Here is a 24,670-nt window from a genome sequence, read left to right on the forward strand (position 1 = left end):
TGGAGATAAGAGTCTCATGGACTTTCCTGCCAAGGATGGCTCTGAACCTCAATCCTCAGATTTCAATCTACTAGGTAGCTAAGATTTCAGGTGTGAGCCACCAGCACCCAGTGTAACAGCCTTCTAATACAGATTTCTATAATACTGATATTTTGTACAAACTGAAATGCACATACCACATAGATACTTACATTATATAAATCAGCAGCCAGCTTTTCAATGTACTGTTTCAATTTATCAGCCGTTTTCAAGCCATCTTGAAAGAAACTACAATGGAAAGCAATAGTGTTTTACTAGCAATTAAAAAACAAAGGAATTATGATTAGGTGTACAATCTGAAAATACACACACACACACACACACACACACACACACACTCTCTCCCCATTATCTTCACAAAATAACCGTAAAACTACTTTCAGCATTTTATAGTGAGGTACAACAAACGATTTATAAAAGCCTACATTTGGCATTTGATAGATCTCTCAATCACTACCAGTTACAGCTGCATTCCTAACAGTGATTACCCATCCACCCATAGCATAATTCTTCCTGATTGGGCCACATTTGCATTAAAGAGAGATACAATGGCCACTGGTTTACATGGAGCCAAAGTGGACATCATACGAGATGTGACTAGACTTAAGTACAGGCAGGTGGGAGGCCAGTGTTTTTTCCAGTTCCCCAGAGAACAATGAGTTCCTATACATACTCATAACATAGGGTTTCAAAAACAGTGTACCAATGGACTGGGAAAGCTGTGTCCTCATATTTATTTCCCCTAAATAATAACAAGAGTTAACCTTTGTGGAACATTTATCATATGCCCAGCACTGAACTACATACTTTTCACAAGTTATTTGCTTGACTCTCATGAGTTAAGCATTTCAGTGTCATGTTGGTTTTTCAGAAGGTACATTAACTTGCTCGGTCCCCACAGAGATGGGATTCAGGCTCAGGTCTGCCTGATTCTGAAACCATACCACAACCACCAAGCAAAGAGAATCCCTGTCTTGGACTGAACCCTCCGTTCAGGAGCCCCATCTGTGAATCAGCACAGAGTAAAACAAGATAAGCAGGACACTGGTGTTCAGAATTCCCACTGCCCTTCTGGACGTTTCTCTAACCATGTCCTTGTAGCACGTACCTATCTCATTATTGCCCCACAGTTAACAGGACCATCTCATTTTCACATCACATGGGTAAATAGCTACAAGTAAAATTGTATAAAATTTTTTAGGGTCCATACTTTTAGCTTAATATACACATTTACTATCAGCCATGCATCCCATCAGATTTGGCCTTTGGGGTGATCACTGAATTTCTACAAGCACTTTTTTTTGGTATGTGTGTATGCTGCTCCTAGGGCTTGAACTCAAGAGCCTGGGCACTGTCCCTAAGTTTTTTTTTTTTTTTGGTCTGGTTGTGGGGCCTGAACTCTGGGCCTGGGCGCTGTCCCTCAGCTCTTCAGCTCAAGGCTAGCTCTCTACCACTTGAGCCACAGCGCCACTTCCGGCTTTTTTTCTTTTTGCTTATGTGGTGCTGAGGAATCGAACCCAGGGCCTCAGGCATGCAAGGCAAGTGCTCTACCACTGAGCCACCTCCCCAGCCCCTAAGCTTTTTTTGTTGTTGTTGTTAGTCATGGGGCTTTAACTCTGGGCCTGGGCGCCATCCCTCAGTTCTTCAGCTCAAGGTAAGTGCTCTACCACTTGAGCCACAACATAACCTCCAGTTTTCTGGTGGTTCACTGGAGATAAAGAGTCTTGTGAACTTTCCTGCCCACGATGGCTTTGAACTGTGATCCTCAGATCTCAGCCTCCTGAATAGCTAGGATTACAGGCATGAGCCACCAGTGCCTGGCTTGTCCTGGAGGTTTTGTGCTTAATAATGCTAGCACTCTAACTTGAGCCATAACTCTACTTCTGACTTTTCTGGTACTTAATTAAAGAGCCTCACATGGCCTTTCCTGCCCAGGATGACTTTGAACCACAATCCTCCAACCTCAGCCTCCTGAGTAGCTAGGATGGCAGGTGTGAACCACCAGCACCCGGCACATATTTTTTAAGGTTAATGTCTTCGGTGGAAAACCCTTTCGAAAATGAGAGGAAACACTAGTTTAGACAGTCATCCATCAATAGGAGTGGGAGCATAGAACTTTTTGGTTATTTAATTGGAAAACACAATTAAATTCTCATTTTTTAACATTTAGGTGTTTATCACTGCCTTCAGGTATGCAAGTTAAATTCATCTATATAGAAGTCATAATATTCAATGTACAAATGTGAAAATGGAACCAGGTCACTTAAGGGGATGGGTGGGATTGGGAGAGATGGGGGAGGATGATGATGGAGGAGGCTAATTTATGGAGATGCATTGCATTTATAAACTGACATGCTGAATGGAAACATATTTGAACAACTACTTAAAGATAATAAAAACGAAGTAAAATAAATTCCCTGTATAGAATTAAAGAGCTTTTATGTGTTTTAGCCCGCATACTTTTCTAGTTTTATCTATTACATTTTCCCTTAAAAACTTCCCAGCTCTGTGTAAGAAGCAGGAGCAGGAATAAAAGATGAGCTGCAGAGAAAACAAAGTGACCATGATGGTCATTAGTAATGAATTATTAATGCCACCAAAAGCAAACGTCAGCATTATTACAGGCTACTGAGTCCCTCTGGAAATTTGTTCTCTACTTTTGATTTTCTTTCCCTAAGAGGGTCACAGTTCCAGCTGTGCCCAGGTGGCATAGAGCCACCACTTGCCACAAAATCTCATGGCTGGCAGCAGTTTAAGTCCCTTCTTTCCTTCTCTATTGGCTATTATTCAGAGGAAATACAGGGACTTAAGAGTCAAAAGCACATCCTAGTTTATCCCAATTTCATGAGAATAGGAATCTGACCTTCAAGACCTATGGGCCTCTTCAATTGGCTGTTCATTTGTGTCCTTAAGAGCAAGCCAGTAAAAATTTTAAAAAAACGTATTACTGCACCCCAACACAATAGGTAATTACCATTAGTTTACACAGGAAGTGCAGACAGTCACATGTACTTGGATAAGTTCTTGTGAGCACTGGAGATAATGTACTTAACATGCTAGGCTCAGAGAGGAAGTTCAATACATGATGGTTCCAGACCAATAAAATAAGTCTCAAGGACTCTCTGACCTTCAGGTCCTAAATAAACAGCTTGGAAGGCACATTACTTTATGACAGTAGGGTAGCAGGAAAATATAAGTTGCACAACTGTAGAGTAGAGGGACCTCACATTTAGCCTGGAAAACACCTACTGCAGCCAAGTGCAAGCTCAGGAGAATCTAACTACATCCACCCATATCAGGAAACATCCTCCTCAGAATAAAGCTAGGCTTTCACCACTGTACCCTTTCATTTCCTTCTCAAGTCACTGGGTTCCAACACTGACGGGGAAGGAAAACAAAGCAAGATGAGTGTTCCCTTGATATCTCTTTCTTAACTATTTTCTGCCTGACTTGATACTGTTTGGAGACAGGATAAAAAGTTCAGATAGATGAATGCTATTTCCAAAAAGAAGTTTGAACATGTTGAAGGATCACAGAGATGATTTTCCAAATTGTTAATGAGGAAGTGTATGTTGGGAGGATCCTCTGGCCTGAGGTTAGTACCTACAGAAGTTAGGGAGACATCATTCATCAACAAGCTGAGTGAGGAGCTCTGCAGTCTGTACTTTCATAGAAAGGTAGGCAGAGGCTTTCCCGGAAAAAATTTGAAATCTTATCTGAAAAACAAACTAAAAGCAAATGACTGGGAGCATGGCATAAGTGATGGAACACTTCCATAGCAGATACAAAGCCCTGAGTTCAAACCTCCCATTCATAAAAAAAAAAAAAAAAAAATCCCAAACCAACCATCCAAGTAAACAACTCCTATGCCACAAAACTTTTTTTTGCAGTGAATAATTCCTGAAAGCCTATTTTTTCCAGCTTCAGGCTGAGTCAGGAATACCATTTCCTGCATTCTGAGTAACAGTGTCTTTTAAAATTTCTCCTAGGGCCAGGCGCTGGTGGCTCACGCCTGTAATCCTAGCTACTCAGGAGGCTGAGATCTGAGGATTGCGGTTCAAAGCCAGCCCGGGCAGGAGAAACCGTGAGACTCCTATCTCCAATAAACTACCAGAAAACCAGAAGTGGCGCTGTAGCTCAAGTGGTAGAGCGCTCGCCTTGAGCTGAAGAGCTGAGGGACAGCGCCCAGGCCGAGTTCAAGCCCCACAACCGACCAAAAAAAAAAATAAATAAAATAAAATTTCTCCTAGATATCTCCTCAGTATATATACTGCTGAGGTTCAACCAACTTGAATCCACACTAATGCTTAACTGTAAATACAGTGTAACAATTCAAGTCAAAGTGATAAAGAATGGTATATGGATCTATAGTTGGAGATTTTTAGAAATGTATTTATTCCCTTTACCTCTGCCCTAACCGCCGTAAGTCTGCTTTCTGGCTGTGTGAATTTGCCCTTTCTACACATATATGAACCATAAATATGGTTTTCTATATCTCATTTTATTCACTTGGCATGTTTCAAACATTCCCTTATGTTGTAGTATGTAGACCAGCACTTCATTTCTTACATAGCTGAGTAATATTTCACTGTATCAGTTGGTGGATGTTTCCTTGTTTGGGCAATTGCAAATAATGGATCAGGAAGTAACTATGTATAAATTCTGATTGAACAACTCTTTTCAGTTTTCTTGGACACAAATTTGGGAGAACTGATAGGCCATAAGAACTCTTATGTTTAACCATTTAAGGAGCTGCCAAACTCTTTTGGAGAGCAGAGCTTGCATCATTTTATATTCCTATTATTACTGAATGCAAAGGTTCCAATTTCTTCATATTCTCCTCAACTTACTTTCTATTTAGGTTTGCTATTTTCTTTTTTAAAAATTTAATATTGCCAAGGTGATGTACAGTTACAGTTAGTTACATACATAAGGTAATGAGTACATTTCTTGTCGAACATTGATTACACCCAGCCTAGTGGATGTGACCCAATATCTCATTGTGATTGTGATCTACCTTTTCCTAAGGAATTAGTGGTGAAATACCTTTTCATTAGTTTCTTGACTTTTTTATCTCTTTTAAAGAGATGGGACTCAAACTACATCCATTTTAAAAACTGAGTTATGTCCATTTTTAAAACTATTGAGTTCGTATATATTCTATACGTTGGACTTGTCAAATATACAATTTGTAAATGTTTATCCAATTTTGTGGATTATCCTATCACTTTGACAGCATTTTTTCATAAGCAAAAGTTTTAAATTTTGAAGCCAATGGGGGAGGGGCGCTCCCTTGGTTTCCTGTCTTTATCTGGTTGACACATTATTTATTGAGTAATTACTAAATGGGCAAATGTAACTTTGGGGAAGTTAGTGATCCTTTTGGAGTGACAATTTTCTGATTGTTGTGAATATAAATGAGAAAACACAAAAAAGGAACTTTGGCAGGGCCTGGGTTCCCTGGCCTATAAAACAAACTCACTGTACCTGTTGTTTTCACTATGATCTGTGAAATGAAGGGTAATAAAGTCAATTTGTCAATGCTCTTCATTGCAGATCACACAGATAATTTAGATGTTAAGGGTTAAGGGGAAGATAGCATCTTTGTTTTGGAAGTAGCTCATTGCTGACAATATTCAGGAATGAGAGTAAAGAGTAATTAATGTGGATAAGCTGGTACACAGATTAAAAAAAAAAAAGCCAAGAACACTTTTCTGCCCTTCTGTTTTTTTACTGAGTAGCAGCACCTACCCTGAGCAGCAGCACCTACCCTGAGCATACAAATCTGCGGGATATTACCACCACAAACTCACTGCTGAGTATCAGCTGACTATGTAGTGAAAATCATTTGTGAACTGGATTAAGTACCCAGAAAAAGAAATCCTTTAAACACAAATCTAAGAATAGAATGCTTTACGAGTCCACAGAATGTCTACTGAGGGTTTGCAGAGACTGCAGTAAGAAACAAAATATGTCAAACACAATATCCCTAGCATCTTGCTGTGATAAGAGTTCCTGGATCTAACCACAAGGCATCATATAGTGAGTTCCATTATAACCAGTTCTGCCCCTAGATGAATAACAATCTCAAGAAATTTGTACTGTGTTGGGTTTCCTTCTTCAGATCTCTATGGAGTAGGTAGAGATTCTTCCTCCAGATTACAATAGTCCAAGTCCCTCCCTCCTTCTCCTCTTCTTCCTCAGATTTGCTGCCAGAAATCTCTCCTTCTCTTGGTACCCATGGTTCCAACCATTGTTTATCCCTTTATGATTACTGATGAGTCTGATGTATATCCTGTACCAGACAATTAATTCCAGACAGGAGAAGACTTGCTTGATGTTACCTTAGGACCTAGGACCTGGCCTTTGATAGAAAGAAGGTTAACAAGTACTGTAGCAAAGAATAAAAGAATAAAGAGAGGAGGTCTTAGCTGTGGAAGTTAGTACCATACGTCCACTTTTACTAGCAAAAGTTGTTATGTGTGTAGTTTATAAAGCACCTTGCATTTTGGAAATTTCATGGTTTTGTAATCAGTCCCTCAGATTGAAAAGTTCTTATGCCCTGAGAAAATTTGAGAGAAAGAGATTTCTAAATTCAGGTAAAATAAGATTAGCTGAAGCAGAGTTCAAGACCAACCCAGGCAAAGCTAGGGAGACTATCTCAGAAACAAAACACAAAGCCAAAGAGTTGTGCTTAATTAATCCCTAGTACACTTAAAGTTTAAAATAAAAAAAAAAAGGAAGAAGGGCCAGGTGCTGGTGGCTCATGCCTATAATCCTAGCTACTCAGGAGGCTGAGATCTGAGGACTGCGGTTCAAAGCCAGCCTGGGCAGGAAACTCCATGAGACCCTTATCTCCAATGAACCACTAGAAAACCAGAAGTGGCGCTGTGGCTCAGTAGAGTGCTTGCTTTGAGCTGAAGAGTGCCCAGGCCCAGAGTTCAAGCCCCACAGCCAACAACAACAACAACAACAACAAAAAAAAAAAAAAAAAAAAAAAAAGAAGGAAAAGGAGGAAAGAAAGAGGGAGGGGGAGGGGAGGAAAGTCAGTTAAGTAGAGGATGGAAGGATGAGGGACAGGTCTCTTTAGTGGCTCATTCATCTCTGCGCATGATTTTCAAAGCTGTCAAGGTGATCATTTAGAAAGAAGATATTTTCTTTTTTTTTTTAATTTTATTTTATTTTATTTGAGAACATACTGTACAGAGGGGCTACAATTACATGGGCAGGATAATGCATACATTTCTTACCAAGCATTGCAGCCTCCTCCTTTGTTTACCCTTCACCTCCCTTCCCAGCCTCCCCCCTCCCCCCACCCAATTATACCCCCCTCCCCCCCCACACCGACATTGTAAAAGAAGATACTTTTTCTGAGTAATCATACAGTTGTCCTATTTTGAGCTACTAATTTATACATAAACATTGCAGACAGAAGACAGCATTTCCTTATTCATTTATCTGTGTAATGTCATAGCCAAAAGAAGAAAAAAATATGCAGAGAAAAAGAAAACCAGTGAAAGTGAAGGAGTCTAATATTAATGACTGCAATAATCTACTTACTTGCACTGTGCGTGATAATACTTTATAAGATTCTGCAGCAGGTCCACACCCTTTTTGGTCTTGATTTCATTAACTTTAATGAGATACTGTGAAAATAAAGCAGAATTTTAGGTTGGGAATTCCAGACAGGCCTCTTGAGTCAGAATTCAGATGGCATAACATATTCCGAAACCTGTGCAAGTCAGCGAGCCTCAGTGGTTATTAGACAAGGTGAGCTTAACTTAGAGAAGCTGATGTGGCAGTCACGGGGTACACAGCAAATAGGTGAGAGTGTTAGCACTTGATAAGTTCTTACAGTCAGCTCATTAGACAAGCAGAAATGAAACAGTAAAAGAACAGCTGGTTTTTTCCCCATGGTGAAGTGGATCTCAAACTTATAGTTCATGTAAAAGATAACTGCTGTTTGTAGAAAACAAGAACAACAACATTCTCTTAAAAAACTGTACCACAAGCAGCTGAAAATTTTATACCAAGGATGTAAATCAGAAAGAATTTTTGTAACCCCAAAATGAGAATTAAAAATAACATAGATAGCTAATTAAATAGCATTGGAGATGGTTTTCATCAATTGTCAAGATTTTCTAAGGACATGTTTCTTACACACTTGTTTTATTATATGTAAAAGATTAGGAGCAAACAAGTTGAAGGAGCCAAAGGTTGATGAGGAAAAAAAAGTTAGGATCAAAAAATTTAAAATGAAGCAAAATCCCCATTTTCGTATTTCCTGAAAACTGCAACAGCACCTCCATTATTCAAAAGCAGACTAGAACCAGTGAAGGTAGGTCCCTCTCTAGGGGGAGGAGTGCTAGTGTTCTGTGGGAACTCAGTTTGAGAACCACGGCTGTAGGTTTATAGCAGCATGCATTCTTTCACAATCTTAGACTTCCTTATGGATTACTTTAAGCTCTCATTCCAACTAAACCCATGATTAAAAAAACACATGCTCTAAACTTGTAATAGTCATCAGTGTTACCACTCCTGAAAATTTTCCCCACAACTCAATCACTCTCAAGCAACATTAAGGTTCTCACCAAAGAATCCTGCTTTGGCTTAAAGAGCCCCTTAGGACGAAGGCTCAAAATATGAGACAACAGTGCAATGGTGGATCCCAAAAAGCTTGGAGAAAAATGGAGATTAGAATCCTTAGGAAACAGTCCCCCCCTCTAATAAACAAAGCCTGACTTCTAGCATAGCGCCTGCTGACCAGCAGGGAAAGACTACAATCATTAAATCACAGGCTCATGATGAACAGTTCCATCTTACTTCACACATCTGAAGCTGAAAGAGGCGTCTTTCCTTCTCCATTTCTTCTGCAATCTCGGCTCCTGTTATCTCTGTGCGGATCATCCCATGCTGCTTTGCATGCTCTCTTTTCTCCTTCTCAATTTTTGTACTGTAATAAGCAGATATCTTTTATGTTGTAGTTATTATTATTTTTGAACAAAAATCACTTGCTCTTGTCCAACACCAAGAGTGAACCTAAAGCATACTCTGGGCTATATGATGTATGGGGTGGAGAATGTAAGACAACATTCTGTATCATCTACTCAAGAAGAACATCTTCTGACTAGGAAACATAGTTCAGAAAGTGCTATGAAAGTGGCTCTCTGAAAAAAAATAAGTGGCTGTGTGGTTCAAAGTGGAATAACACTAGCCTTGAGCAAAAACTCAGAAACAGAGTCCAGGCCCTGAGTTCAAGTCCCACAACTGACAAAAAAAAGAATAAAAAGAAAAAAAGGAGTAAAGTACTCACCTATTATGCACAAAGTCCTGAGTTCAATTCTAGTAATAAAAGAAAATCTTCGAAAACAAATCATTATCTTTCTTAATTACTAGAGTTAAGAGGCAAGAATTCTTTTTTTTTTTTGGGTCCGGTTGTGGGGCCTGAACTCTGGGCCTGGGCACTGTCCCTCAGCTCTTCAACTCAAGGCTAGCACTCTACCATTTGAGCCACAGCGCCACTTCTGGCTTTTTTCTTTTTGCTTATGTGATGCTGAGGAATCAAACCCAGGGCCTCATGCATGCAAGACAAGCGCTCTACCACTGAGCCACCTTCCCAGCCCAAGAGGCAAGAATTCTTAAGTTGACAGAATCAATTATTAGTAGCAAATCTAGCAAACACACTGTGGATTTTCATGTATATTTTAACTTTGATCTTACACATGACAGATCCATAAATATTCTCATTCTGATTAGCATGAAGACATTTCTTGGGTAAAGTACTTCATGACGAAAAAGAAGTATAAAATTGGAGATATGAGGCTTTTCTGATTATTGGTAGATGGTAAAACTTAAGAATTATTTCAAGACAAAGTCTATAATAGGTCTTTATGGGTATGCATGAAAATTAAAGGTAATTTCTAATAGCTTCTAAACGGGTTATTTTCACATGCCAACAACCACCATATTTTAATCAACATAGCCACTTATCCAAGGAGTATACAAAATTAAGACTTGGAGAAAACCCAATATCTAATATGGAATCCTATGAAAATGTTTTCCTGTGGGGTGAGGGGGTCATGGGGGAACCAGAGAAAAAGAAGGCATGCTCACATTAAACTGACATTACCTACGGTAGAATGTGGCTATGGTAGATTGTATTCTGGTAACTGTATCTATGATCAGCCCTCTATCCAAAATTCCATTTAATTTGAAAATGGACTTCAAAAACACTCTACTTTCTGATTATAACTGCAGGACTGACTTAGCTTTAGCCTTCAAGTCTCCTTCCTTTTTTCCTTTCTTCCCTTCCTTCCTTTCTTCCTTTGTCTTTCTTCTTTCTTTCCTTTCTCTTCCTTCCTCTTTTCTCCTCCCTCTCTTCCTCCCTCCCTCTCTTCTTTCCTCCCTCTCCCTCTCTCTCCTTCTCCCTCTCTCCCTTCCCCACCCCCCCTGCCAGTCATAGCACTGTCCCAGAGCTTTTCCGCTAAGGTTAGTAGTATTCTACTACTAGAGCCACAACTCTACCTCTGGCTTTTTGGAGGTTAACTTGAGATAAGAATCTCACAGACTTTCTTGCCTGGGTTGGCTTCAAACTGTTATCTTCAGATCTCAGTCTCCTGAGTAGCCAGGATTACAGGCATAAGCCACTGGCACCCAGTAGCCTTCAAGTCTTTAAGCTGCAGTGGTAATAGTATGGGGAGTCAAGCAATAGAGAAAAAGCCAGTAACTTCGCCTATATAAAAACAACTAACTCATCAACCAGTGGAAAATCTACTGCAAACCTGGTTGGGATTCATTTTAATTTACCAGTGCTATAATCAAGCCCTTTGATCTTGCCTGGTAGTCAAATAGGTGTGATGGCAGGGATTTTAGTAGAACAAGAATAAATCTCAGATACCTCTGACTGACCTGGCTGGAAAGAGAACTGGAAAGTTTGAAAAGAACTTCAGGGGTAGGAGTGACTTAACAATGATGCCCTGCCAGTCTCCTGGCTCACCATGGGCATGGTAACACCAATCTTATCTGTTTTGCCTCTACAGATTCCATTAACATCATAGTCAAGGCATAAGCCTCTCAAATGCAAGACGAATCGATAACAAAAAGGGTGAGAAATTTCAATGAACAGTTGGAAGATTAAAGATGAAGAGAGTGTGCGTACTTATGAGCTTCCAGAACGCCATCATCTAGGAAGGGAACAAGGGCACTTAAGAACCCTGAGATCTCAGACTGACATTTAGAATACATCTAATGAGAAAGTTGTGTTGGTAACTTAAAACTTAAAACCCAAAAGAAGACATATTTTCTTGACAATTCCTGCTGACATACATAAGCCTCTAAGAATCCTTTGGGAGGCCTTCTCTGAAATATGAATGTGCTTGATGTCTACTAGCTTTAGGAATTTCCAAAGCTCCTTAGCCTCTCTAGGCTTCAGTTTCCTGATGTATAATAGAGATGAAAGCTGTATATTCATAGGCTGCTGTGAGGGGTTCACACATGCAAAAGACATTGAAGTGCAGGTCTTGGCAGAAGAATGGTGCGAACGTTTGCTATCACTTTTATTATTTCTCAATTGTTACACTATATAGAAATGCAAATGATCGACAGTTGCATGCTAGTTATGATGAAAAAAGAGCTCTAGTAGTCCTGAGCTATAGTTTTATAGTTAATACTAGCAACCAAAATGCCAAAATAATCAATAATAAAAGTGTCTGTCATGCCAGACAACTAGCACAGGAAACTTACAACCACTTCATGTATGGGTATGTATGTATACAGGTCCTGGGGGCTTGAACTCAGGGTCTAGAGGCTATCCCTGAGCTTTTCTGCTCAAGGCTAGCACTCTATTACGTGAGCCATAGCTCTATTTCCAGTTTTTTGGTGGTTAATTGGAGATAAGAGTCTCCTGGACTTTCCTGTCAGAGCTGGCTCCAAACCGTTATCCTCAGATCTCACCATCAGAGTAGCTATAGGATTATAATGTGAGCCACTGGTAGCCAGGCAATAACCACTTTTATCTAGGTCAGTGAATCCAACTTTTCTGTTCTTATAAGGACATACTAAATGGCTTTTTGTTAGGAAGACGTTAGTTAAGGGCTCTAAGCTTTTTTAAGTTACATTTTTTTTGTCCTCTTTCTTTTCTTAGCTTACATTAGTTATGCAGAAGGGGAATTCATTGCTACATTTCCACACATGCTTACAATATGTTCCAATCAAATCTCATTCCCAAGTTACTTTTTTTTTTTTTTTTGGTCAGTCATGCGGCTTGAACTCTGGCCTTGAGCAATTCAGCTCAAGTGAGTACTCCACCACTTGAGCCACAGCGCCACTCCAGTTGTTGGAGTGGTTTTTATTGGAAGTAAGTCTCACGGAGTTACCTGCACAGGCTGGCTTTGAACTGCGATCCTCAGATCTCAGCTTCTTGAGTAGCTAGGATTACAGGCATGAGCCACTGACACCCAGCCCCAAGTTACATTTTTTAAAATGAAATTTGTGACAACAACAACAACAACAACAACAACAACACCTACAAAATAAAAAGCCACTTACAACTTTGTCTCATAATCTTTCCAGGCTTTGTCAAATGGCTTCTTTAGATCCTTAAAAAGGAGAAAATGAAACTGAATTTACTTTTGCTAAATCAAATAATTCTGAAATAACGTCTTAGCAAAAATGACCTTCCTTTATAGGATATTTCAAACTTTACCTAAGATGCTTTGGTGAACATTATAAAATATTACACATGTGAAATCTGAGAGATGCAGGAAAGGTAGGTGCTCCCAGTTCTGCCAATGAAACAGGATCCAGAGGTTTGGAGAGCCCAGTCCATGGTGGTTACTCAAGTCACAGGCCTAACCTCTCTTTCTCTCCTCCCCATGTTCCCACCCAAAAATCTCTCCAATCTTCCTGAAATTGTCCAATCTTGTTTCTTGATATCATGATGTAAAGTGGTATCATTTTTTCAATGATCATTTTCTTCAAGAACATTTTTTTCAGTTAAAAATGTTCAGTGTCTTTCAAATACATATACTACTGTGATCTTAAAAAGAGGAAAAGATAGTCAATCCTTTCAAGATAGGAGTGGATATAAAAATTTCTCAACACTTACCCCTTTGACTCCCTTGAGGTCTCCTTTTAACAAGGAATCCAGGGTGAAGATCACATTGTGGCTCAGACCCTGCAGCTGCAGAAAGACAGGAGACAGTTATTAAAAAAAAAAATGCCACCAGCCCCTTCTGTCTGAGCATTTCCCACACAGGCTATATTCAAGAAGATCCGCTTGAGTCACCCCAGTGAACCCGTGTGATACCCCCTGCATTAGGCAGCACAACTATCTCCACTCTGCAGCAGAAGATGTGGGGACAGAGGTGGAGGTACCACGTGGCACCCAGAGCCTGGGGTACCGTGCATAGTCTACCAGGACACTGATTCCCCCAGTTATCTCAGCATCTCATTGCCACTTGTACCAAAACTGTAGCTTTTTATGGGAATCTTCTTCAGCTGCCTCAGTCAGAGGAAGGAGAGAAGTATACAACTGGTTTGTACTATCTCCAGTATCTGAAATTGCCTGCTTGTGCTGACTCTTGCACTGGAATGGATACTCAGTGACCTTGGCTGCTTGTCTCCCAGTACAACCACAGTGTCAGGTTCCATTACAACTATATATACATATATATGTATATGCATATATGTATATATATATTTAGATAAGTCTCACTATGTAGTTCAATCTGGCCTCAAACTCAAAATTCTCCTGCCTTGGTCTCTTAAGAATCAGGGTCACAGGCTCAAGCCACTATGCCTGGCTAAAACAAGATCCTTCAAACTGCAATCTTCAGTTTTTCACTGATCTGAGGCAATGGCCTGGGGCTACTACTAGGTCTTTAGAGGAATCTATAAAAGGAAGATGGAGATACTGCTTGGGTGGAAAGAATAGCATCAGAGGAAACAAGGAGAGCCATGGATGGCCAAGTGTGAAAACAATAAGCAATACACGATCTGAAAACAGTTTAAAACATGGTCATTCTTCAGTAAGACCTCCAAAATCCTGGTAAAGTCAGTTTATGAAGGATGGAAAGCCTTTATGGGGCAACTCATTGTAGAAGTGATTTCAGTCACGTTTAAGTACACTCACCTGTCAGTCTGTCTACCTGTCCATCCATCACTTACTAAACACCTACTCTGTGCCCCACATTATGCTAGCAGTTACACAGGCAGAGATGAGAAACACCTACTATTTTTACAGGGCACATAGCCAACAATCGCACATCGTGCTATGATATATGTGAGAGATGGAGGAGAGTGCGGTGTGAAAACATCTCTAGCACTGACCCATGGGTTTTGTGTGGACTTTTTAACCACATCTGTAGAGTGAGGGTTATTTTCTATTACTAGTGGCTGTTGGGAAGGTGGAATGAGTTCATGGACAGTGCTGGTTGAGATCTACAAAGTGCAAAATAAATGTTTATTTTTTTAAATGCCATAGAATAATAAATAAGAATAAGGCAATGGGAGAAGTGATCTTTTCTTTGGTTCCTAACTTCTCCTTACGTGCTTTCCTGTGGTTCTCATCTTAGAATTCCTGCAGCTCTTAAGTCATTCTCCTTCGTCTTCCCAACCACATGTCCACAACCCTAACTAATTTTACCCACAAAGAAGGCTTCTTTATGCATACCACCAGAGGACTGGGTCACTACCAACCACTTCTTTCTCTGTTCAAAGACAAGAGAATCTTGCCAAGATAACTGTGTCCCTGTGACTTTGCCACCATCCACAGAGATAACCTGGGTAGCAAGCCAGAGTGATATAGGCTGTCTGTTCTGTTATGGGATAGGATATTGGTTTGGGGAAAGTAGGGTAAAAAAACAAAAAACAAACAAACAAAACCTTAGGTTTTATAAATGTGTGGCCCTCTAAGGCTACAGGATATAAAGTGATTTGGGATAGCTATGAAAATTTTGTGCAGGGAGAACAAAGGGGAGGAACGTCCACAAAGCCTCTTGGATGGAGGTAGCTGTAGGAAAGAGTAATAGTAGCAGCAGCAGCAGTAGCAATAATAATAATAACAACAATGATAATAAATAATGACGATGATAAAAGCTGAAAAACACTGGCTTAGAGTTTGAGAGAGAAGACATACACTGTGCTGAGAGGGACAGCTAGAATCGGACTGCTCTCAGTGCTCAATTTCATTCTGCGGTACCAGTCCCAGTAAGCACCCTGAGCCATGGCTATTAGGAGCATGTGTGGATGGTGGGTGAGGTTCTTTTCTAGAAAGCACTTGGCTAATCTCCCCAGCCACTTGCATGCTTGCTTCCTCATGTGTTTGCAGGCCTCCCAGGTTGCAGGAAAGCCTGCTGAGAGCCAGGTGTGTTCACTGTTGCAGTCCTAGAGATTTGTAGAAGAAATGAAATATATCATATGTGCACATGAAGGACTGCTCTACATGGCTGCTCCTTTTGATGGAAAGTGAAGTGCCTATCAATATGGGTTAGGGATATAGTGTAAGGGTTAGGGGTTAGGAGTTGGGGTCAGGCTCAGGGTCAGCAAAGGAGTTAGGGGTTGGCTAAAAAAAAAACTACAGAACTTTAAACAGCAGTCATAAAAATAAGAAAGCTTCTCATGTCTGACTTTGGAACTATCTACAAGGTAAGTTTTTATGTGATAAAAGCAGGGTAAACAATGAATGGTGTACAAGGATTTATATAAAAAGATGAGGGAAAAAGGTCTATGCTTAAATTATTTATAAAGAACACAGAGTAATCTGCTGATCTACAGAGCTGGAAACTGGGCAAAAGATCAGGGTGGGATAGAAGACTTTTCTCAAGGAAAAAAATTGGTAATAGGCAATATGTTCATTAAAGCGAGTCAAAATTTAAAAGGAAACATGAAAAGAGAGCAATTACAGTTTGTAACTTTTAGTCTTAAATTATGTTTTTCATCAAGACTCCTGAAACCCAAAACTCATCCAACCAACAAAATATTGTTATTGCTACCTTGATCTGTAGGTGTATTACAAAACAACAAAGGAATTATGAAACCTGTGGTTTATGCTGATTATGAGGGCTGTTCTGAAAGAAATGTTCCTCCAAAGCCATGAGCTGGCCACCCACAGTAACCTTTCATAGTCATCACTGTAGTTAAGACTTGTATGATGGTGGTTGCAGTGACGGAAAACCCTAAGAATTAGGAATTTCTCTGTGGTTATCTACACATGTTTTGTTAGGGGCTGGTAAGACAAGGCAGCAAAATACTGTGAATTAGAAATCTAGAATTTTCAGACTTGGTTAGGAAAAAGCCATAGGAAAACCACTGAAACTTTTCAAACTTTTTTTCAATTTACTTCTCAAGAGGAAGTTAAAAAACCTGTGAATCAGGCTGTCCTGAATGGTGAGTGAGTGAGACCAATAGGAATATGATTTAGAGAAACACAGAAGTCATAGAGGAATTAGAACCATCTCAATAAAAGGAAACCTTTAGGAAGTACTCACCAAGAGCCAAAAACAAACCTTCCTATCTTAAAAAATCCAAATAAAGAGAAAAAAATTTGGGGGGTATTCCTGCTCTGTGACTGAGATGAGTTACATAACCTTACAACAATAGAACTCCAAGTCTTCCTGTGCTTTTACTTTTCTTGTTCTTTCAGGAATCCTTTACAAGTCCTGTCCAAGTTCTGCTGTATGGCTGTGTAACAAAGTCCTCTACAGGCAGTTACAGACAAGCCACACAATGGACACAGTGGACTAAATTCCCATGGTCATCTTCAATGGATTTTTAGAATTCCTGTCAAATCTACTATTGCCTTATTCCCACTCATTTTACTAAAATTCAAGCCACCATTCTATTCCCATTTACTCAAACTTCCAAACCACTTTCTTTCCTCTAATGATGAAATGGGATTAAGGTAAGTTTTTCATGTGATCCAAGACTGCAAAGTGAAGAGTGTTTTTAAAAGTACGTGTATTTTTTTTTTAAGTACATGTATTAGCTGGGCACTCATGGCTCACATCTGTAATCTTAGCTATTCAGGAGGCTGAGATCTGAGGTTCATGGTTTGAAGCCAGTCTGGGTAGCAAAGTCTATGAGACTCTTATCTTTAATAAACTACTCAGAAAAAGCTGGAAGTGGTTCTGGGGCTGAAGTGGTAGAGTGCTAACTTTTAGCACAGAAAGGCTCAAGGACAGAGCCCAGGTCCTGAGTTCAAGTTCCAGAACCGGCAAAAAAAAAAAAAAGGTATATGTATTAAATAAGCAGTGCATTGAAAACCATTTCACGAATGATGTTTAGGTATGGTAAATATATTTGTTCCCAAACAAGTTACTGTTTAATTTCTTCCCCTATAAAAGGGCTATTTCTTTCCTCTGCCAGAACATATATATCAACCCAACCAGAAATAAGAAGTCAGACAGATGGAAGCTGAAGTGTATTCTTTCAATATGCACAAGGGACTTGCTTAAACAAATAACTAATTAAGACGAGCTCTGATAAAAATAACACTTTCTCTCTCACAATTGCTACAACACTGACAGTCTACAATCAGCCCTAGCATCCCAGCTGCTGGAGATGAGCTCACAAGCAGTTTTTCTTGTATGTATAAACACGTATATATTCTGCCTTGACTCTTTTCTGGTTGTTGTTGTCAGTTACTCAAGTGTTTGAACTAATGGCCTGGTGCCACCTGATCCACATCTCCACCCTGTCTTTCTGCACATTATTTTGGAGATGGAGTACATCAGACTTTTCTTGTCTGGGCTGGTTTCAAACTGTGATCTTCCAAATGTTGGTTTCTTGAGTAGCTGAGATTACAGGTATGAGCTGCCAGTGCCCGGCTAATTTTTTTTTATTTTATTTTTTTACCATTTTATAACTGCCTCACCAATGAAATGATTATTTTTGGTTATTTATGACTATACTGCCTGTCTCTTCTCATTTGAAGGTAAACTTCTGTAGGGAGGAGGGCCCCATCTGTTTTGCTTGTTAACCGACCAGATCTCCAAACAGCAATCCAGGAACACCACCACCTCTGGCATGCCTGAGCTGTGCCTCACTGACCCTTAGCCATTCAAAGGGCTGTACTGTCTTCTATATGGAGGAGGGGCACAAGGCAGCGGTGCCCCCTTTTCTTGTTTCAGAGCAGGGAAGAGAATAGCCTCACTCTGTAGACAAGATATTCCTAGTTCCCACATGAACGTTAGACTGTATTAACTAACAAGGACATAGTTTGCTTGCTTTGTCACCATGCACTAATTCCTCGTGGTCTCTCTTCACTTGCTATTGGTTCTCTCGCTCCTTTCCCTCTGCAGACAGAATACTTTCTGTGAAAGTAAAGCTAATGCAAATCTGCTGACTTGCTCAACACATTGGAAAATCCAATTAAAATAATGAGCCAGCTCCCAGCAGTTAAGCTGGCAATTCCCTGGTATAAATTAGGTGTTCAGTCTACGGCGTTAACTCCTTCATGTCTCAGTCAGTCATCTACCCTGAAGTTATTTAAAATGGAAGAAGGCTAGTGTCCAGAGTTCCAGGACACGGAGTAAAGAAGTGCAGAGGCATGTGGCCATACATCATTCTGGCAAACAGTTTAACCTTACTGGGTCTCCAGCACCTTCCTCAACCAGCCCAAGCCACACTAGCACCAGTGAGGCTCCACTGCATTCCACTCATCCTACTCAAATGCTACTGCGTAATCTATTCCATCACTCCGTGGCAGTTAATCTTCATTATCAACTTGACTGTATTAAGAAATGCCTTATTCATGAGGGCTCTGACCTATGAATGGATTAATCTCTTCATAGAGTCATAATATAATAGCATTAATAGCATTATTGTGAAATGTAAAAGTAGCTAGAGGATGGGTAGCCAGGGCTCGTCCTTGTGCAGGCCCCTTCCTGTAGTCCTTCTCTTTGCTTCCTGTCCACCATGATGTAAAGTGCTCCACTATCCTTTCCTGTTCTGAACTTTCTAAAACCATGAGCCCAAATAAGCAATTACTCCATTAAGTTGTTCTCTCAGGCATTTTGGTCATGGTAGCACTCAATCTACAAATCATATCCTTTGTGTAATGAAGAAATTGAGTGAATTCAGTTCATTACATAAAGACTTCAGAGCAGCTACTTCTTACAGTCCTAGAAAGCTTTATTAAGTAACTTGTTCAAACACACAGGTTGTTAAGGAGAATGATGAAGCCATTAACCAGATGTAACTCCAAAGTCAATGAACTACTTATAATATAGAATCTTCCTACAGATACAATTATTATAATATAATTATTGTCATCCATTTTTCCATTTAAACTAAATTGTGTAAGGGTAAAGATGGAATATTTGCTCACAGGTTGAGGGCCTTTCTAAGAGTTAATGCTGCTACCTTGGCTACTATTACTACTTGAACTTATTTTGACCAGAGCAGACAGCTGATCAGTTCCACTGTCCTAAGTGACCCAAATAGAAGGTCTACAATGAATTCATGCAGTAATGAACCAGTATCTAAACAAGATACATTCCCTAGATTTCAGATGAGGCTCTAATTATTCTGTTTCAGACAGTGAAACGATGGAAATACTCAGAATGGGAAACTGAGTAATGACAGTAAAAATACAAGATTGGTATTCGAACTTGTGAGTGGTGATAGGGTGAGAAGGTTGGCTCTGGTAAGTTCACACAGGGCGTCTCTGCTTCAGGGGACTGTATTCTTCCAAATGAGCAAAGGCACTTGGACTACAGTATTTTAGAAGACAGAAAAACATTTTCAAGCCAGGTGCCAATGGCTCACATCTATAATCCTAGCTATTCAGAAAGCTGAGATTTGAGGATTATGGTTTGAAGCCAGCCCAGGTAGGAAAATCTGTGAAACTTTTATCTCCAATATATTACTCCCCCTCCTCCAAAAGCTGGAAGAGGACTGTGGGCTCAAGTGGTGGAATGCTAGCCTTGAGCAAAAAATAAGTCAGGGACAGGCCAACATTTTCAAAATAAGTAAGTGAAAAATAAGCACTATGAACCAAACACCTAAAACAGTTCTAAGTTAAAACATGTACATGAAAGAAAAAAGGACATTTACAGCAGTTACATACACACATAAAACCTACTAACAGTGAACAACAGATTTTTAATTTTCATCTTTTTCCTTGTATATTCCAAGTTTCCAACAGAAGTTAGTAAAAAGTAATACGACTCAGAAACACAAGAGGGCGATATCACCAACCTGTTTCTTATTCAACTTGTTCTTGGGTTATTAATATAAGACAAGGATCAGGCTGCATGTGGAACAGTAAAAGTAACAGGGTAACAAATTCAAAAGAAAGAACCCATAGCTTCTGCACATTGCAAGAGAATTCCAGACCTCTGTCCATTCATAATCCTTCCTGGTGGTCCTGGGACCAGGAAACTGAGGGCCATAAAATCATTACTGATCAGAAACTGATGGGACCCAATGGCCTAAACTTTAATAAGTTCTTGACGAAATGAATCAAGGTCAAGTTTGAGAACCACGGCCTTAAGACTAAAGGGCTGTACAAAATAGAAGAAAACCCAAAATTCCCAAAGGGGGGTAAGAGAGAGGGAGAAGAAGGGAGAAAGTGAAGGGGTGGGGGAGAGAGAGACAAATCACCCACTCAAAGTCAGAGACACAATAAGCTGAAAGAAAGAACAGAGGTAAAGGACTGCTCTAGGGGATTTGGAAAAGCCCCACAGCAAAGTGAGAACCAGATTATATCATCTGCTGCAGGCACCAGCAACTGACAGGACTGAATGTAAGCAGAAGCATTACAGACAAAAATGGGTAGGTGTAGGAGTGAAAGGGATGATGAGAATTCCTTAACTTAAAATAATGCCATTATATTTTGTCTAATTTAAGTAAATGGTAGGTTAGATTTAACACCGTCTCCTACAGTGAGTGAAAATGAAAGCACTATTTCCCTTTGCATTATGTGTAGCATCTGATTCCTTTGAGGATAATTCTATGGAAAGGAGGAGGAGTTAAGATCTGCCAATCTAAGACAAATGAGAAAGCAAAGGGAGAAGGCTATCCAGCTAGGCTATGCTTTGAAAAAAAATCATCTCAACACTAATCATTTTGCTAGTGTACTTGAAATGATAAATCAACTCCTGATCAACTTTCAGACCTTTAGTTTCATTTCCATGCATGTATCTTATAATTTGCAAATGTTAAACTAGAATAAAACCATACTGTAAGTGACATCAAATCGCATCTTCCTTGCTTTCTCTGAACATCTCAATCACACATTTTACAACCACTGACTTTACTCAGGAAGTATTTTAACCCAATTACAGATCTTTAATAAAAGAACATACAAACGCACATGGGCTTCCTATGCAAAAGGAAGACCTGGCAATGATTTCTAGTGAACATCAATGCCTTCAAACAACTGATGAGTTAACAGAGCCACCTGCTATCTTGGCCTAGCCTGTCTGGCCCCCCTCTGCTTAGTTAGTCTATTATTTCATTACACTGATTTCCCTGGATTCTCACTGAGATTTTAATAATTGAAAGAATCTACCTAAATGGTAACCATGATTCTCACCCAGGTGGCAGGTATGGCTCTAGGCTACAGAAGAAGAATCTTCTTAGATTTACTTAGATTTGCTGTGATGTCATCTGCTACCAGGAAACCAAGTAAAAATTTCCTTACTGTGGGATCTATAGGGCAGAAAGTCTTAAATTAAAATCTCTGGCTCTAAACCATGCCTAGGTTTCTCTTTCTCTGCAAAATTAAGTGGTAGTTTCAACTTTCAAAGTATTGTGTAGAAGCATCACAGAAAAGTGAGAGTCACCCCCGATCACTGAGCCTGGAAGGCAATGGACACTTGGTAAGTGTTGAGATATGCTTTTCTTTTTAAATACTGGCTTCAAAACTCACCTGACTCTCTATACAGTGTTTCAAGTACTGGTTAATGCTATTTAATGTTTCTACTTACTAAGGAAAATCTATGCAAGCTGAAGAGAACAGTTTCATAGATAATTATTAACTACTTAGTCTCAGAGCAATGGTGCCTTTTGTATGAAGACTTCAGCAACAATGAACAAATCTGTCTCTGGTGACCTACCTAGCCTGGGAAGCAGCGGAGCAGAGATCTGAACTCAGTCATATCTAACTTCAAAGTAGCGAAACTATTGCCAACTCTCTGAACTTTCAATTGAATCTCCCCCCCCCCCACCCCCTGCATCCTACTTTCTTAATACAGCTGGAGGGAGGAATAAGTCAATGAAAAGGTCCATTTCTGGTGGAGGATATAGTGAGACAGTACTTAAGATTGAATTAGGCAGAATATTTTAAATGTTTACAATGTTTAAACAACCACAGAATTTAAAATAAAAAGAAGAGACAAAGTCTAAGAAACAACAACCTGAAAAAAAATAAGAAATAATATACTGAAATAAATTCTAGTAGGGCAGAAGTAAAATGGAATACCATTTAAAGAGCACAACAAATGAAATGGATCCCCTGATTCAGCAAATATCTAAGTCAGCATTTCTTAAAGTGGTTCAATGGAAAGCTGCTTCTTACACAACAGGAAAGTTTATGGACTGATTTGAACAGGGTTTTTTCCCCCCCTCTTAGTGTGAGATGTCTAAGCTTTGAATACAGAAATGTGGACTGCGAATTTCATGGGAAACATTACTGCTTCTCAGTCCAGAACTTACATTGAAGAACATGGCATAGGATTTATGTTTCAGCCTCCCACTCTGATACCCTCGTTCCCAGACAATGCCTTCTGCAAGGCACTGCCACTGTATACAGTGTGCAGCAAGCAGGTAGTTCAAAGCACACATCTAGCATGTACAAGTGGAGCCTGAAACTCAGCCATGCTCTCCTTACTAATCTGTGGTGCCAGGGCTGGCTACCATGAGATCAGGAGAAGGGGCCTCCCAACCACTGGGCTAGAGTAAGCAGCTCCGTCTGAGGGCAATGAAATGAGGAGGTAAGGAGAGACAGAGGTGCCATCTGCAGAGAAATCCAAACCAGTTCAAGACAGAGCCAGGAAGAATGGGAGAATCAGGACAAAAGGCCTGGAATGGAAAATGGGATGTAAGGAGGAGTGTGAGGGGGTCCAACGATCAGATGTGGAGCAGAATGACAGGAATTTTTTGAGCTAATAAAAACATCTGGAATTGCTTTCCACAATGCACCTCCAGATTTGGGCTAGGAAAAACAACTCTGGAGGCTTCTAGAATGAAGACAGAAAGTCTCAAAGTAGCTTTAACCTTGTCTTTGCAACATTTGTACCACTGCTTTGTTGTTCAATGTAATACAAGTTGACCAGTAAGCCTGTGTCCATGAGAAGAGGCTCATACATGAGGCAATACAGTGTTCTCTAATGTAGACTTCTAGATTCGAGCATTGGCTCTTATACCTAAACTTGTAACTAAGTTTTTTTTTTCCTTCTGTAAACCAGCAAAGCCTGATAGGCTGCTGTGAGTAAATGTGCCACATATACACATGGCCAAGGTACAGACAGCAGACAGTAACGCTCACCAGATGGTTGATTCTTTCTCTTCCATTTTCTGGTCTATTGCAGCTAGGTGGAGCCAAGAACTAAAATATCCAGAAAGCCACAAAAAGTCCTCAGTCTCCTCTGAGTCCATAGCCAGACCAAACAGAGAAGGAAAGCCTCCATGTGCCTCAGCGCCTGACTTATTGTTAATCTATGAACCAGACTCCCAAACCTCTAGAACTAGTAGAATAAGCCATGGGGAAGTGGTACCTAATTTATTACCACAGCACACCTTAGTCCATTTTAACTTAAAACAGTGCTTGGCACAGAGCTAGGGCACTATAAACACTATTATTAAATTTGTATAAGCAAAAGTTGAACATAAAAATAATGATTTCCTTATCTGTTTTAAGGCTCTGAGGGTGAGATGCCTTTTTTTTTCTTTTCTTTTCTTTTTTTCCCTTTGAGATAGAGTGTTGTACTGCTCAGACGTTGAATAGCTGGGAGAACTATGTACCTCCTTTTGGGTGGTATTGAGGGTATGAATTCAGAGCCTCACATTTGGTTAGGCAGGCACTTTACCTCTTGAGCTATGCTCCTTCAACTATGCCTCTAGCCTTCCTTTATGTTTGAGATAGGCTCTTATGTTTATCTCTGAGCCAGCCTGGACTTCAATCCTCCTATTTATGTTTCCTAATGTTGATAGGTATGGTTCTCCTTGCCCAGCCTTTTCTATTGAAGTTTTTTTTTTTTTTTTGCTCCAGCCTTAAACCACTTATCTTCCCTATCTTATCCTCAAGAGTAGTTGGGATTACACCATACCGGATTCCAGACAGCATTCCAGTGCCATTCTCATTATAATTCAATCCTCTCTTATGGCTGTTGAAACTCCATTAACAAATGACTAGTGTCTATAGCTTCTCCCTCTTCTCCTTCTTTCCCTTCACATAGACTCAGAGTTCTAAAACCTAAGTCTCCTATTTTCAAAATACAGTTCTGTACCTTCAGGGATAGCTGCCTTTGGGCCAGCATCCCTAGGAGACAGTGTAAGGGCAGTCTGAGGTAAGTGTCTAGAAGAATAAGGAGTCTGCAATTTGCTGCTAAATGCATCTCTGATCCTCAAAGTCATTGTCTCTTGCTCATTTTTTGCTGTCACATAGTACTATCATCCTGTCTGTGGA

At 39.9% G+C, this 24,670-nt stretch overlaps 1 protein-coding gene across 8 annotated transcripts in view; it reads right to left on the reverse strand.

Moving 5' to 3' along the window:
• Positions 1–24,670, reverse strand: part of Asap1 (ArfGAP with SH3 domain, ankyrin repeat and PH domain 1) — a 299,332-nt gene that overhangs the window by 82,240 nt on the left and 192,422 nt on the right. For all 8 annotated transcript variants that reach the window (XM_069991415.1, XM_069991412.1, XM_069991407.1 and 5 more), the window contains 5 exons: positions 13,145–13,219; positions 12,586–12,635; positions 8,863–8,992; positions 7,600–7,685; positions 192–267 (listed from right to left, as the gene is read on the reverse strand). In XM_069991415.1, coding sequence (XP_069847516.1) covers positions 192–267; positions 7,600–7,685; positions 8,863–8,992; positions 12,586–12,635; positions 13,145–13,219 — 417 coding nt within the window. The remainder of the gene's footprint in view (positions 1–191; positions 268–7,599; positions 7,686–8,862; positions 8,993–12,585; positions 12,636–13,144; positions 13,220–24,670) is intronic.

This window comes from Dipodomys merriami, unplaced genomic scaffold, assembly GCF_024711535.1.
Source record: "Dipodomys merriami isolate MVZ:Mamm:240054 unplaced genomic scaffold, mDipMer1.0.p SCAF_4, whole genome shotgun sequence".
Taxonomy (NCBI): domain Eukaryota; kingdom Metazoa; phylum Chordata; class Mammalia; order Rodentia; family Heteromyidae; genus Dipodomys; species Dipodomys merriami.